The following is a 16,926-nucleotide window of genomic DNA, read 5'->3' as shown; positions in this document are numbered from 1 at the left end:
GTTACCATCACTGAATACCTCACTAGCATTGATCAGAAACTCAACTGGACTCATCACATAAATGGAGTGGCTACAAGAGCAGGTCAGAGGCTAGGAATACTGTGGCGACTAATTCACCTCCTGACTCCCCAAAGCATGTCCACTATCTAAAGACACAAGTCAGGAGTGTGATGGAATACTCCCCACTTACCTGGATGAGTGCAGCCCCAACAACACTCAAGAAGCTTGACACCATCCAGGACAAAGCAGCCCGCTTGACTGGCACTGCATCCACAAGCATCCACTCTCTCCATCACTGACTGACGCGCAGTAGCAACAGCGAGTACTACCTACAAGATGCACTGCAGAAATTCACCAAAGATCCTCATACAGCACCTTCCAAACCCATGACCACTTCCATCTAGAAGGACAAGGGAAGCAGATAACCTTCAAGTTCTCCTCCAAGCCACTAACCATCCTTACTTGGTTCCTGTTCCTTCACTGCTGCTAGGTCAAAATCCTGGAATTCCCTCCGTAATGGCATTGTGGGTCAACCGGCTGCAGGTGGACTGCAATGGTTCAAGAAGGCAGCGCACCACCACCTTCTCGAGGGCAACGAGGGACAAGCAGTAAATGTTGGCCAGCCAGCGAGACCCAAAGGGAAAAACAGTTGTTGTCTGGTGCAGGGCTAATATAAAGGCAGTTTCCTTGTCACAAACACAAAATTTTAAATGAAACAATGTTTACAATTTCATACATTTCCCTTTCTAATAATCCAGTTTCTGGCACTTCATGAAATCCACAATGAAATTTTGTTCCTTCTTGGAAGATTTTCCAAAAGTCAGAATTAAAAGTCTGTCCTGGCCAGCTAACTGTCATCTTACTCCCTCCTCACATCATTAGTGTTCTGTTTTTCTTCAGTTCTAACTTTCACTAATACCCTAGTTGACTTGTTGAAGAATAATGAGAATACTAAAGACCGATCTTGCTCAGAGAATTGCTGAAGATATACAATATTTTAATTTTCAAGAATGTAAGCGTAAGTAATATTTCAAATAAAACACTTCAGCAGTTGGCAGATATCAGTCCCTTAAAACAGAAATACTGATGTGCAAAAATAGAGTTCTTTAAAAATGTATTCATTCAAAGGATGACACTTCATTAGCAAGACCAGAGTTTATCATCATCGTCAAATGTTCTTAAGAAGGTGGTGGTGACACCTTCTAGCAACCATGGCTGTTCCTGTCATGCTGGCACACTCAAAAGTATGGAAAGATTTACATTTATACTGCATCTTTCATTACCATCATGTCTCAAATGCCTCTTGTTTAATTTTTTTATTTATTCACTCACAGGTTTCGCTCACTGCCAGCATTTATTGCCAAACTGTACTTGCCCTTGATAAAATGATGTTATGCTGCTTTCTTGAACTGCTGCACTCCACCCACAATGCCATTAGGAAGGGTCTACCTGAATTTAACCAGACAACACTGAAGGAATGACAACATATTTTAAAGTCAGGATGTTGAGTGGCTTTGAGGAGAATTTGCGGGTCTTGGTGTTCCCATGTATACGTTGCCCAGCTCACTCCTCCTAAGCAATGTTCCCTCTAAACTGATCGGCATGCACCCTTCCATCATGCCATGTGACATAAGACAATCAGCATCAACAGACCAATCACACATTAACTTCCAGTTCTGGAAGTCACTGCTGCACATGGGCCTCAGAGGCCCACACAGCTAGCAGAGGAAATGCTGCTTCTAGATGTTAATGGTTATGGGTTTAGAAGGTGTTGCCTACGGAACTTTGGTGAACTTCTGCAGTGTGTCTTGAATATGTGTACATATTGCTGCTACTGAGTGTTAGTGGTCGAGCAAGTGTATGTTTGTGGATATGATGCAATCAAGCTGACTGCTTTTTCCTGGATGGTGTCAAGCTTCTCGAATGTTGTTGGAGCTACACTCATCCAGGCAAACAGCGAGTATTCCATCACACTTCTGACTGTTCTTGAAGATGTGAACAGGCTTTGAGGAGTCAGAAGGTGAGCTACATGCTGCATGTATTTCTAACTATGAACTGCTCTTATAGCCATTGCATTTAAATGATTAGTCCAGTTCAGTTTCTGGCCAGTGGTAACCCTCCCCAAGAAGCTGACAGTGGGGAATTCAGTGATGGTAATGTTATTGATCGTCTACTGAAGGGCTGGTGGTTAAATTGTCTCTTATTAGAGGTGGTTGTTGCTTGGAAATTGTGAGATGCAAAAGTTACTTGCTACTTTTCAGCCCAAGCCTGGATCATGTCCAGCTCTTGCTGCATTTGGACAGGGATAGCTTGAGTATTTGAGGATTGGCAAATGAACTGAACACTGCATAATCATCGGTGAACATCCCCATTTCTGATCTATAATGGTGGGAGACCTTATAATGGAGGGAAAAGTCATGAATGAAGCAGCTGAAGATGGTTGGGCCTAGGACACTACTGTGAGGAACTTGTAGGCTCTTGTGCTGCAGTGGTCGTGCGTCTACTTCTGAGTCAGGAAACCTGGGTTCAAGTCCCACCTGCACTGGAGAAGTGTAACAGCATCACTCATTGGAGGCTGTTGAGAGAAGGCTCTCTAGGATGATCCCGGTATGGAGGGATTGTTTTGTGCGTAAAGGCTAAACCGCTTGGGACTCTACTCACGAGAGTTTAGAATGATGAGACAGGATCTCAGTGAAACTTACAGAATACTGAGAGGCCTGGATAGAGTAGATGTGGAGAATGTGTTTTCACTAGTAGGAGAGACTAGGACCTGAGGGCACAGCCTCAAAGTTAAGGCCCTTTCCAGCTGAAATGAGGTGGAATTCCTTCAGCCAGAGGCTGGTAAATCTGTGGAACTTATTGCTGCAGGAGGCTGTGGGGGCCAAGTCTTTGACTGCATTTAAAGGCAGAAGGAAGAAGGAGAATGGGATTGAGAAGCATATCAGCTTTGATCAAATGGCAGAGCAGACCCACTGGGCCAAATGGCCTAATTCTACACATATATATTAAAGGCTTATGGTCTTATAGAGCAGAAGGCCTGGATTGAAGTCCCTATTCAGAGATGTGTAATAATGGTTCAACTGTGAAATGATAATTATACATAGAAATTTTCTTACATATTAACCACATAGAAATATTAATACAATATGAATGCGAAAGGTTTTAATTGCTTATTGTTTTTTTTTTGAGTAAGGCTCCATTAGAGGAGAACTTCATGTATTACCTTAGTTTCTTCAATCTGCATGGCATCCAGCAAATAATGAAGCAATTCCTGGCTGTCTTGCTGCTGGTACCCTCTGAAACGTGGTGCTCTGTTGGGTACAGAAATATATCAATATGACGATAAAAAAAGGGACTACTGATTTTCAAGTTTCATCATCTGATTTCAATATCTAGGATTCCCTTCCATGGGCTGATATGGTTTTGAACAGCTTCTACAAAATGTATCTTATTTTCTTGTTTCACAGACCATCAGGACATTTCTCACCTGTTTTAAAAGTAAATGTCTGCAGTGTCTGTTGTCTAGGATTAAGGCAATATGGTTCTAATTCCAGATTACAGTTTGCTGACCAGTTTTACCAATTGGTTTAGGAGCAGATTTTGTTTACAGTAGACTGATTATTTATGAGTTGATCGAAGCTTGGCGAAAGTATTTTCAAACCAACCTGTTAGACCATATGACTATAAGAAATAGGAACAGGAGCAGGTCGTTTGGCCCCTCAAGCCTGCTCCACCATTCAATAGGATCATGGCTGACTGACATTCCTCATGTCCACTTTCCTGCCTTTTCAGAATAACCTTTGATTCCCTTCCAAATCAAGATCTGTAAATCTCAGCCGTAAGGAAACACAAGGGTCTTGTGCCCTCAGCTCTCTTTGGCAAGGAGTTCCAAAGATTCTCAACGCTCTGAGAGAAGAAATTCCTCCTCATCTCAGTCTTAAAGTGGCACCCCTTTATTCTGAGACTGTGCCCATTGGTCTTAAACTTTCCCATGAGAGAAAACATCCTTTCAACATTTACCATGTCAAGTCCTTTAAGAATATGTTTCAATGAGATCACTTCTCATTCTCCTACATTCCACTGTGTACAGTTCCACCTGCTTAGCCTTTGCTCATAAAACAATCCTCCATAAAGGGGATCATCCTAATGAACCTTCTCTGAACTGCCTCAATGAAACAATATCTATCCTTAAATAAGGGCACCCAAACTGCTCTCAGTACTCCAGATGTGGTCTCACTAGGACCTTGTACAGTTGCATTAAGACTTCCCTACTCTTATACTCAAACTTCCTTGAAATAAGAGCCAACATTCCATTAGCCTTCTTGATTGCCTGCTGCATCTGTGTGCTAGCTTTCTGTGTATCATGCACAAGTACCCCCAATTCCCAGCTTTCTGTAGGTTTTCACTATTTAAATAAATCTTATGTTCTGCTTTCGAAAATGAACTTCACACTTGCCCACATTATACTCACTTTGCTAACTTTTTGCCCACTTACTTAATCTCTCTGTGAACTGTTTGTATCCCTCTTGCAGCTTGCCTTTCTACCTATTGTGTTGTCTGAAAATTTGGCAACAGTAAATTGGCCTCCTTGCTTCGCGTGATTAATGTATATTGTAACAGTTGTGGTCCCAGCATTGATCCCTGTGGAATTTCACAGGTTACAGGATGCCAATCTGAAAAAGATCCTTTATCCCCATTCACTGTTTCCCGCCCATTAGCTAATTCTCTACCCATGCCAATATACCACCTCCAACACCATGGACTCTTATCTTTTGACTTAACCTTCGAGGTGCCTTGTCGAATGCCTTCTGCAAGTCCAAACACAACACATCTATTGCTTCCCCTCTATCTAGTCTGGTTGAAACTTCCTTGAAAAACTATAATAAATTAGATATCAGGTTCAAGTCCCACCTGCTCCAGGTGTGCGTCGTATCACATCTGAACAGGTTGATTAAAATTACCTACAACTGATGAAATGGCTTGGGATATTTCATTATGTTAAAGGTGCTATACACTACACATACATTATACAAGTTGATGTTATATTCTCCTCTATCAACCTTGCAATCTCCTCTTTTTTCATAATCTATCTGAACACCATGTAAATGGGTTATGTAGTATTCTGACCTGTCCTTTTTTTGAGGCTGGTATCCATCATCACTATGACAGATTACCAGATGGTTATTTACACTCAAGCAAACCAACCACATCTAACATGCTCTGCACTTAATATAGGCATTATACACCTGGATTGGATCTTAGTCAATTTCCTCTTAGCTAGGCCCTGCCTATATCTTCACTATGTTTTACTCTAGTGTTATTATCTCTCCCAGTCATTTGTACACTTTATTTTTCCTTCTTAACACAACATCCTAGCCCCATCTCCCTGACAGTTTAGTTAAACTCTTCCCAACATCAGAACATCTCACAATGATGCTATTCCTGCCCCTGTTTAAGTACAACCTTTGCAGACTGCATAGGACTCACCAACGCTGAATACCTCAGGAATCTAAACTTTTCCTTCTGCACCATCATTTCAGCCATTCATTCACAGAATCATTCATGTAGAAATGTGGACTCTTAACTGCCTTCTCAGTCATTCAGCTCAAGGCAAATTAGGCATGGGCAAAAAATACTGACCTTGCCAGTGCCATCCACATCTCATAGAATACTTACAGTCTGCATGCAGGCCATTCAGCCCATTGAATAATCACTGGCCCTCTGAAGAGCATTCCACCCTATCCCCATAACCCTGCACATCCTGTGGCTAATCCACCCCACGTGCATCCCTGGACACTATGGGCAATTTAGCATGGCCAATCCAGCTAACTTACACATCTTGGATAAGGGATGGAAGAAGAAAAGAAGATTACTTCACACAAGTGGTCATAAAAATTTCCTTATAAAATTATCAATTTTCTCCATTTCTACCAACCTGAGTTAATGGGTTCACGGTCATTACTAGCTACTATGTGGACAAAAAACTTTCTTTCTGTCATCCTCCAATCATCTCTTGCCCAAAACGTCAAATCCTTGTACCATGAACTAATTGGAAGAACAGTTTTTCTTTCTCTACCTTATCTAAGGCTGTCTTAATCTTGTAAACCTCCATCAGATCTCCACCTAAACTCCTTTGATTCAAAGAGAAGAAACAGAGTTTTTCCAACCAATCAAACCTTTGTAGCTGAAATTCCCAATCCCTGGAGCCATCTGGAAAACTTCCTCTGCAGCTTCTCAAGAACCCTCACACTCTTCCCTCTTGTCCTCTGCTCTATCCTCCTAATTTTGTACACATTTGGAAGTGGAACCAGAAATAATCCAGAGAATACTACTTTTGTGGTCCTACTTGCTAATCTCCTTCCTAAAATAGTAGCTCTCTAAAATCTACCTGCTGAACCTCATCCGTCTGTCCAGTTATACTGTTGTACCAATATGGACCACAGCTTCTGGTTTATTATGCTCCTGTATCAGAATACAACTGTTCAGTGACACCCTTACACTGACGCCAAGGAACCAACATGTCACCTTAGAATCACATCTACAGTTGCAAAAACTGCCTAACTTCTAGTTGTAGAATCATATATCACTACTACTTTCTCAGTCTTTCTCCTGCCAGCTTTTACAGCTGAGAGACCTGTGTTGCTGTGGACTTGGCTTTGGTTGCACATCTCAAAAGATGCCTCATTCCCATCAGTATTTAGAATTGAATATTGATGGGAGATGGACAGCAAAATATACTTAGTGGATTCTCACACTATCTGCCTTATCCTCTTGTTTATCAGATGACCACCCATTCATGTAACAAAAGTCATTTGATTGAAATCTCCTGGATGACTACAGTATGTAAGACAAACTACATAGACAGACTTCAACAAGATTATGTCTACAACATCTTGCCTTTTTGCAAGATCTACCATTGAGAAAGACACAACTAACAAAGCAGTGGGAACTCCATCATCTCAGAGTTACACCCCAACTTGATGTGGACATATATTAATGCTTCACATTCAGTTAATTTCCTGGAATTCTCAAACAACATTGTGAGAGCAGCATCTCCATAATGGCTGTAATGTCACAATCACTATTTATTGTATGCACTTCTTTATAAAAACAACAGTGCAAAATAACATTTCAAACCAGTTAAATTAGCTGTGTGTTTGTGAACTTTAAAATTCCATATGGAGAAAATTCCAGAAAACTTACTATTGGTTTCATGAAATAAACAGATATCTGACAGTTAAGTGTATATACTCTTTTCTCCTTGAAAACTTGCTGTAAGCAAGATCATTGCTTTAGCCAAGGACCCTAGTAACGTTGCTAAATACAACATTCACAGATGTGCTGACATATGGAAGCCAGTGCCAAAGCACCACAACCTGTTGTACAATGCCAGCAGTAGCATGACTGAACAGGTTGAACTGCTGTTAATAGCAGTAACATTCTATGATAAATTATCTCAAATGTGACGGTATGGATTTAACAATGCTACTTGCACTTTCCTGTTATGAAAATTAAACTTGGTTTGACAATTGCATTGCTGAACTATAATATTCAGTTTCAAGCCACCAACCATTTTCTCTGAAAAGCAGTATAAAATCACTTACGGTTCACTGAAACAAGAGCCACCACTTTGAATCAGAATTTATTCCTTAAAAAAAGTTGACAGCGTGCGAGTGCCAAGGATGTCAATCCTCCAGTAAAACAAAAGGTGTCTCATATCTGCCTTAAGAGGGCAACTCCATATTTTTAAACAATGAAAAGCATCGCTCAAATATTCTGTGGTCCCTTTGATTAGAAATGCTTTTTGACAAAATGCAACATAATTCAGCATAGCTTGCTAATTGGCTGCGAATCCTGCATTATGGATCATAATTGGTTTGCTCTGGCCAAGAACAAGTTGGAAGCACACTACTGAGATTAGGTTCAGGACAAGAATGATCCCAATGTCCAAAACAACACTAAGTTAGGACAGTTCAGCCCTATGTCTCAATTACGACCATGTGTGTTCCAGTCAAGCAATTTCTCCGCAAGTTCATATCAAACCCCCATCTATCCGAATGACACCGGCAGTTTGTGCTGAATGTGGGATAGTTTTATGCTGCACTGGAACAACTTGGCTGGGGGTGCAGCAAGTCTGAGACCACAAGTCTTCAGTATAATTACAGGCATGTTGTCAGGGTCCATAGCCGTTACAATATCGAGTACCTCCAACTGTTTCTAGATATTATGTGTTGTGAACTCAGTTGGTTGAAGACTAGCATCTATGATGCTGGGTACATGTGGAGGAGACAGAGATGGATCATTCACTTGACACTTCTGGCTGAAGACTGTTATGAATGCTTCAGCCTTACCTTTTGCATTGATGTGCTTGATACCCCATGAGTGAGAATAGGGATGTTTGCGCTGCATCCTCCTCCTCCTGTGAGATGCAAATGCCTCAGCTTTATCTTTTGCGTTGCAAATTGTTTACGTGTCTACCACCATTCAAAACTGCACGTGGCAATACTACAGAACTTAGATCTGATCTGTTGATTGTGGACTTGCTTGGCCCTGTGCAGTACTTCTTCTAAATTTCTTTTAGTGCAAGGACCTCCGAGGTCCTCATGCAGCAGCAACTTCTAACACGGGAAGTCAATGCATTGGTACGTCATTCACTGAACCTCAGAGTGGCTGTGCAGTTCAGAGAGCATTCTGGCCCTGTTGACCATTAGCTGCTTATGCTGTTTGACATGCAAGTAGTCCTGTTTTGTGGGTTCAACAGGATTGACACCTCACTTTTAGGTATGACTGGTGCTACTCCTGGCATGCCCTCCTGAATTTCTCTTTGAACCAGGAATGATCTCCTTACTTGATGGTTATGGTAGAGTGGGGGAATATACCAGTACGTGAGGCTGCAGATGTGTTGGGACTACAATTCGGCTGCTGCTGACGCCCTATGGCGTGCCATGAATTCTCAGTTTTGAGATTCTAGATCCACACAACTTGATGGAAAGTATTCTCAATGTCTCCAGAAAGACTGTGTCTTCAGAAGAACTGTGTGGTGGCCCTTCTTACTGATACTGTCGTGGACAGATGTATCTGAGAGAGGCAAGGACAATGTCAGGTTTAACAACATGTCAAACATCCGGTCCAGCAGCTACATCCCTTATGACTTGACCAGATTTGTCAGCCTCAGTACTTCCTCCAAGTGATGTTTAACATGGTGCACTGTTTCATCAGTACAACAGAAATGTTTGGTCATCAGCAGAAGGTTCTCTTGCCCATGCTTGATTTAGTGCCATAAGTCTTGATGGAGCCTAAAGACAAAGTAGAGGACTCCAACTGCAGCTCCATCCTGACTGTATACCATTGTGCCGCCACCTCTGCTGGGTCTGCCCTGCCAATGGGACATCACATACCTGAGAATGGTGATGGTGTTGTCTGGGAACCTAGTGTGAGAGACATTATTTAATGAGTATGACTACATTAGGCAGTGAGACAGCTCTCCCAATTTTGACCCTAGCCTTCAGATGATAACAAGGTAGACTCTGCAGGTCAACAGCGCTACATTTGCCATTTTTTTTCTCCAAGTACCTTAATCAATGCCAGGTGGTCAATCTGATTGCATTCCTTTTTTTTTTAAACCTTTCTAGTAGCTGATACAACTGAATGGGCCATTTCAGTGGGCAGTTAAGAGTCAACCATATTACTGTACGTCTGGAGTCACACGGAGGCCAGACCAGATAAGGAGGGCAGTTTCTTTCCCTGAGGGACATCAGTGAAGCAGGCGGGTTTTTACAACAATCGACTATGGTTTCATGGTATTTAGACTTTTAACTCTAGATTTTACTGAATTTAAACTTCACCATCTGCTGTGGTGGGATTCAAACCTGGGTCCACAGAATATTATCTGTCTCTCTAGTTGCTAATACAGCAACAATACTATGCCATCACTTTCTCTTTAATGAGGTGAGATGTGCATTTGATAAGGTGCCATGCAAAAGCTTACCACAAGTAAGATCACATGGGATTAGGGCTAATATATGAGCTTGAGCAGAGGATTGGCTAACTAACAGAAATCAGGAAGTTGGGATAAAGATCTTTTTCTAATTGGCAAGCTGTAAATAGTGGGATGCCATGGAGTTTGGTCCTCGATCCCCAACTATTTACAATCTATACTGCTAACTTAGATGCAGAGTTAGAATGTACTCTAGCCAAATTTGCAGAGAACACTATAATAGGTGGGAAGGCAAGTTGCAATAAGAATCAAGAAATTTATAATTGGTTTTGTCTATGTTAGGGGAATGTGTTAAATTTGGCAGATGGGAGTGTAACATGGTCAGATGAATAAAAAGGCAACTTATTATCGAAATGGCGAGAAACTTTAAAATGCTTCGATGCAAAGGAATCTGGGTGTCCTTGTGCATGAATTGCAAAAACAAAAGCACAATTTCGTGAGAGGAAAATTGGATGTCACAAACTTGATTGAGTTTTTTAATGAAGTAACCAAAATGATTGATGAGGGCAGAGCGGTAGACATTGTTTCCTTGGACTTTTGTGAAGCCTTTGGCAAGGTTCCGTATGGTAGCCTAATTAGTAAAGTTGGATCACATGGGATTCAGGGTGAGCTTGTCAATTGGATACATAATTCACTTTATGGTAGGAGACAGAAGGTGATGGTGGAGGGTTGGTTTTTGGACTGCAGGCCTGTGACCAGTGGTGTTCCTCAGCGATCAGTGCTGGGTCCACTTTTGTTTATGATTTACATAAATTGCTTGGATAAGAACATAGGAGGCATAATTATTAAGTTTACAGATGACACCAGAAATGGTGGTATACTGGACAGTGAAGAAGCTTATCTAAGGTTACAAAGAAATCTTATCAATTGGGTCAATGGGCTGAGGAGTGGCAGATGATGTTTAATTCGGATAAATATGAAGTATTGAATTTTGGTAATATAAACAAGGACAGGACTTATACAATTAATGGTAGGGACCTGGGTAGTGTTGTAGAACAGAGAGACCTAGGGGTTCAGGTCCATAGTTCTTTGAAATTTGTATCACAGGTAGACAGGGTGGTTAAGAAGGCATTTGTTGTGCTTGCCTTAATGACATTTGAGTACAGAAGCTGGGAAGCCATGTTGAGGTTGTACAGGACTTTGCGAAGGCCTCTTCTGTGTGTACTGAAGTACTGTGTGCACTCCTGGTCACCCTATTGTAGAAATTATTAAAGTGGAAAGAGCTCAGAAAAGATTTACCAGGATGTTGCCAGGAATGGAGGGTTTACGATATAAAAATAGACTGGAAAGACTGGAACTTTTTTCACTAGAGCATAGGAGGTTGAGGGGTGACCTTATTGAGGTCTATAAAATCATGAGGGGCATAGATAAGGTAAATGACAAGGGTCTTTTCTCTAGGATGGGAGAGTTCAAAACTAGGGGGCATATTTTTAAGGTGAGAGGAGGAAGATTTAAAAAGGATACGAAGGGCAACTTTTTCCACACAGAGAGAGTGGTTCGTATATGGAATGAACTGTCAGAGAAAGTGGTGGATGCAGGTACAGTTACACCATTTAAAAGACACTTGGATAAGTTCATGAATAGGAAAGGTTTGGAGGGACATGGGCTAAATGCAGGCAGGTGGGACTAGTTTAGTTTGGGAACATGGTCAGCATGGATTGGTTGGACTGAAGGGTTTGTTTCCATGCTGTATGACTCGATGGACTCTACAACTAGTATGTAGGTTTGGCAGCTAATAAGGAAGACAAATAGAATTTTGGCATTTATTGCTGGAGGAATGCTGTATAAAACAACCTCTCATTCATGTATAAAAGGTATTTCTCCTCAGTTCCATTGCAAATCTTTGGCCTTAGATTCATATCTATGTACCTGACGGAGACCTCACTTTATGAAGTAGTTTACAGATTTGTGATATCTCTTTAAATATTATACTTCTTACCATAATACACATCATTCCATTAACTTATTTTATGCCCTTATCTCTTTGAGGTGCTGCTTTAAAGTTGAGAGCATGAAACACAAATCTTTGTGCTTTGCATCACCCAACTAACCCACGCTTACAGAATAAGGCCTGAAAACAATAAACTTTTCATACTTGGCTAACTTAGGTTATGACCACATTACTGTTTATAGAATGGAGAACAGAACACAAAATATTTTAAACATCTTCATTTCAGAATGAGTAACCATCGAAAAAAATGATAAGGTTAAAACCAAGGCTAGGCAATTTATATTTACTGTGATGAAAATGTGATCAAGAATGAAGAATTAGAACAAGGGGGAGAAAAAGAAACTGGAAGAGAACAGGAGAAAAGGAATGATTATACAAAAAGCAAAACAGAAAGAAGGAAAATTTTAGCAATATACAGATTAATATATTCAAAGTCAGCAAACAAGCACTTATGAAGAATTCTCTCTTCGATATGAATACAAACGTACTGCAAATTTCCAGAACAGAAATCACAAGAAATTATGTCAACAGGAATACTGGCATTATCTTTATTTATAGTTTATTATAGTGCTTAATGACTAATTGAAGTGTCAATCACTTGTTCATCTGATCAGTCAGAAGTCAGCAATCCGAAAATTCAGTACAGTGGAAAACAAACAGAAGGGCCCTGTAGCAATGTGCACAATCTGCCCCAACATAACGTTTGCCAGCTGTAACACTAATAAAATTAACAGCGCATGGATTAGTACCAGACACTCAGCAGCTTACTATAAAAACAGCCTATCCTGCTGCAGAGACGACTAACTTTAACAAATGCAAAGAGGTCTTGCAAACTACAAAGTTATAACTTTTTAACAGAATATGCTGATGTTATGGGGGTAGTGTATAAACACTATCATATCAGTAGCAACATACCAATGCTCTGTGAATATTTTAAAAGATTCAATTTCACTAATCACAAGCATCGTGTTATGCGCTAAATTCTTCATTACACTAGTTATGTATTAAACAAGTACGCACGCAATGTAGGTGAACATCAATTGAATTGGTTGTTATATGCAAAAATCAGATCAACCATGACTTTGCTGAATGGCAGAGCAGGTTAGAGGGGCCAAATGGCCTGCTCCTGCTCCAAATTTACATGTGTGTAATCAGAACTCAATCCTACTGAATCATAGAGCACGTAGGAAAGATGTAGACCATATTACCTATTTCCTCACAGCCAGCAGCAGCCTGGTGAAACACTTAGTTATTTATGCCTTTATTCCAGAATGAAATACTTTTGACGAGTTCCCTCAACTAAAATCCCAGTTAGTAACAACAATGGCTCAAAATATTTGTAACAAATGCCAAGATCCTCTTCTGAAAAATGAGTAAATCAGAGACAACCTTGGATCTGATGGGGTTTAAAATAGTTAGCTACAGAGATTGTGGATGTATTAGGTTGAATCTTCCAAAATTTGCTAGATCCTAGAATAATTTAAGTGAATTGGAAGGTAGAAAATATAGCTTTACTATTTAATAAAAGATTGGGAGAGAAAACAAGGATCTATGGGCCAGTTAACCTGACATCAGTAGTAGGGAAAGTATTATAATCTATTATTAGACAAGCTGTTGCAGAACACCTGAAAAAAAATCAGCGCACAGTCAAACAAAGATTTATGTCAAGGAAATTAAGTTTGACAAATTTGATTTTGAAGATGTAGCTCGCTGAGTAAACAAGAGGAAATAATTTATGTCGTGACCTGAACTTTGAAAAAGCACTCAATAAGACATCAGAAAAGAAATTATTGTGCAAAATCACTAGACATAGGATTGTGGAGATGATTTCTTAATAAAGGTAACAGACTAGTATTATTACTGCTGGAGTGTTAATCCAGAGACCCAGGTAATGTTCTGGGTACCTGGGTCTGAATCCCGCTATGGCAGATGGTGGACTTTGAATAAAATAAAACCCAGAATTAAAAGAGTCTAATGATGACCACAAATCCATTGTCAACTGTTGGAAAAACCCATCTAGTTCACTAATGTCCACTAAGGAAACTGCCATCCTCATCTGCTCTGGCCTACATGTGACTTCAGAACCACAGTCATGTAGTTGACTCTCAACTGCTCTCTGGGCAATTAGCAATGGGCAATAAATGTTGGCCTAGCTAGTAACTCCCTTGAATGAATAAAAAAAATTAAATTGCGATAACTTGTGCTCAACCTATGCAGAAACATTTGCATTGCCACACAGCTACGTAGCTTAGGGAGGCCATTTCAAATAAGACCTACATTTGAAAATGTACAAAAAGCCTTCAACATATTTTTGCTATAATCATAGATGGTCAATTAGGACAATATAGGATGTACAAGACCATAAAACTTAAGACGCAGAAGCAGGCCATTCAGCCCATTGCGTTTTCTCTGCCATTCAATGGGATCATGGCTGGTCTGATGATCCTCAACTCCGCTTAACTACCTTTTCCCTCTATTCCTGGATTCCTTTACTGATGGAAAATCTGTCTATGTCAACCTTGAGTATTCTTAACAATCCAGTCTTGGCAGCCTTCTAGTGAATCCAAGATTCATTATCATCTGAAATTCCGCCTCATCACTGACTTAAATTTGTGATCCCTTAAACTGAGATTACGTACTCTGGTCCTAGATTCCCCCATATAAAGCTATAACCCTTCTGCATCTACTCTGTTAAGTCCCCTAAGAATCTTGTATGTATCAATAAGGTTGCCTCTCACTCCTCTAAATTCTAATGAGTAAAAGCCCAACCTAATCAACCTCTCCTCATAAGTCAGTCCCTCCATACCTGGTATGAGTTTAGTGAATCTTCTCTGGAATACCTCCAATACCAGTATATCTTTCTTTAGGTAAACAGCCCAAAACTGTTCACAGTATTCAACCTATGGTATGACTTGTGCCTTTGAATAGTTTTAGCAAAGATTTTCTACTTTTATACTCCATTCTCTTTAGACTAAAGGCCAACAGTGCTTATCCTATTACCTGTTGAACTTGGATGCTAGCTTTTTGTGATTCATGGAGGAGAACTCTACATCCCTCTGTTCTGTAACTTCCTGCAGTCATGTAAATAATACTCAGTCGCTCTATTCTTCATGCTCTATTCTTCAAGTGCATGACCTTGCATTATCCCACATTATATTTCATTTGCCAAGTATTGCTCACTCACTTAACCTGTGTATATCATTGTTTAAACTGTGTCATCCTCAGGACTTGCCTTCAAACTATTCTTGTGTCATCTGCAAACTTGGCTATAGTAGATTCACTTTTCTAATCCAAGTCGTTTATATTGTAAATAACTGTGGCCTCCAGTACTGATCCCTGTACGCCACAAGTTGCTATCTTGAAAATATATCCCTTATCCCAACTCTCTGTTCTCCATTAATTAGCCAATTCTCTATCCACACTAATATGCAATCTCAACACGTGGACTCTTAACTAATTAAGTAGCCTAATGTGTGGTAGCTTATTAAATAGCTTCTGCAAATCCAAATATATTATATGCACTGCTTCTCTTTTATCTATCCTGTTTGTTAACTCCTCCAAGAATTCTAGTAAATTTGTCAGGTATAAGTTCCCTTCCATAAAGCCATGCTTGTTCTGTTGATCATATTATATATTTCTAAATGCTCTTCAATTACATTCTTTAGAGCAGAGTTTGACATTTTCCCCAATGATAGATGGTAAGCTCACTAGCCAATAGTTGCTTCTTTCTTGTTTTTCAATCGTCTAGGACTTTTCCAGAATCTAAGGATTCTTTAAAGATTACTACCAGTGCATTCACTATCTCTGTAGCTACTTACTTTAATATGCAAGGATGGATCCCATCAGGTCCAGAGGATCTGTCAATGAAACAGTTTACTGACTATCACCCACAATCTCAAGGAGAATTGGAAAGACGACATCAAATTTTGAAGACTGATTAGGAGCTTATTGCCAAGAATACCCTAATGATTTGGATAGAGGAATTTCTTTGTTATTGTTTGCCATTCGGAATGTTCCTAATAAATCCACAGGATTTAGTCCTTTTGAACTAGTAAATGGACAGAAGGTGAGATGAACACCCAAAACAATCAAGGAGAAGTTAATAAACCAAGGCTCAGAGATTAACTTCCAACATAAGTTTTGAGTTTTAGGGAGAAACTGATCAGAGCATTTGATGTGGCTAAAAGGTATTTGAAAGGTTCTCAACAGGCAATTTAAACAAGAGCAGATCAAAAGGCCAAAGTTCATAATTTTGTTACAGGAGACAATGTATTAGTGGTGTTATGTGTCTTTGAGGAATCATTAAAAGCAAAGTTTCCTGAACCTTATCAAACTGAAAGAAACACTCAATGATGTGAAACCTGTCGTGAACTCTCCACACATTGTTCCTGTTGATTGCCAACACTGGGTGCGGTGGAAATGTTATGTGTTCCATCTATACTGAAAGCAATTTCATCAGGAGTTCTCAACTCCTGGCAGGGTTACCCATGACACCAAGATCAGACAAAGCACAATCCAAAACAAGTCCACAATAGTGATTTAGGCAGAATATATTCGTGTGATATCAATAGCTGTGACGGCACATGAAGGCTGCAGCAGTAGGGAGATCCCCAGTGTCGAGGTTTCCTTACCACTGGAACTGTCAATGACAATGTGTCTGCTGATGGGCAACAGCAATCCCACATTAAAACGTGTCCTGTACAAGGTGCATAGCGACAGAATTCAATCCATCTCCCCACAAAACATAAGCCCTCAAAGACTGGCAAGAGGTGACTGGGATAGTATTGAGAGATATGGAAGGACGTAGCTTTAGACTGGCACGATGGTGGTGGAGTTTGACTCAGTCATTTTGCTCTTGGGATAGGAACAGGACAGGTTTTGAATGCTTTCTTCCTGACTGAGCAGCCCTCTTCATCATCTGCACTGCTCACTATGCATGTGGAAGGGGCTAAAAATGTGTCCTAAAAATTACCTGATC

The 16,926-nt window shown here is 40.2% G+C and overlaps 1 protein-coding gene across 10 annotated transcripts in view; it reads right to left on the bottom strand.

Moving 5' to 3' along the window:
- Window positions 1-16,926, bottom strand: part of usp45 (ubiquitin specific peptidase 45) — a 132,273-nt gene that overhangs the window by 39,984 nt on the left and 75,363 nt on the right. For all 10 annotated transcript variants that reach the window (XR_007262177.1, XM_048597507.1, XM_048597506.1 and 7 more), the window contains exon 9: window positions 3,224-3,311. Coding sequence is in view for 9 of the 10 variants with exons in the window: in XM_048597507.1 (XP_048453464.1) it covers window positions 3,224-3,311 (88 nt within the window). In the remaining variant the exon portion in view is untranslated. The remainder of the gene's footprint in view (window positions 1-3,223; window positions 3,312-16,926) is intronic.

This window comes from Rhincodon typus, chromosome 5 (genome assembly GCF_021869965.1).
Source record: "Rhincodon typus isolate 14 chromosome 5, sRhiTyp1.1, whole genome shotgun sequence".
NCBI classification, from domain to species: Eukaryota; Metazoa; Chordata; class Chondrichthyes; order Orectolobiformes; family Rhincodontidae; genus Rhincodon; species Rhincodon typus.
Note: the sequence above shows the minus strand (reverse complement) of the source record. Positions and strands in the feature narration are given on the sequence as shown.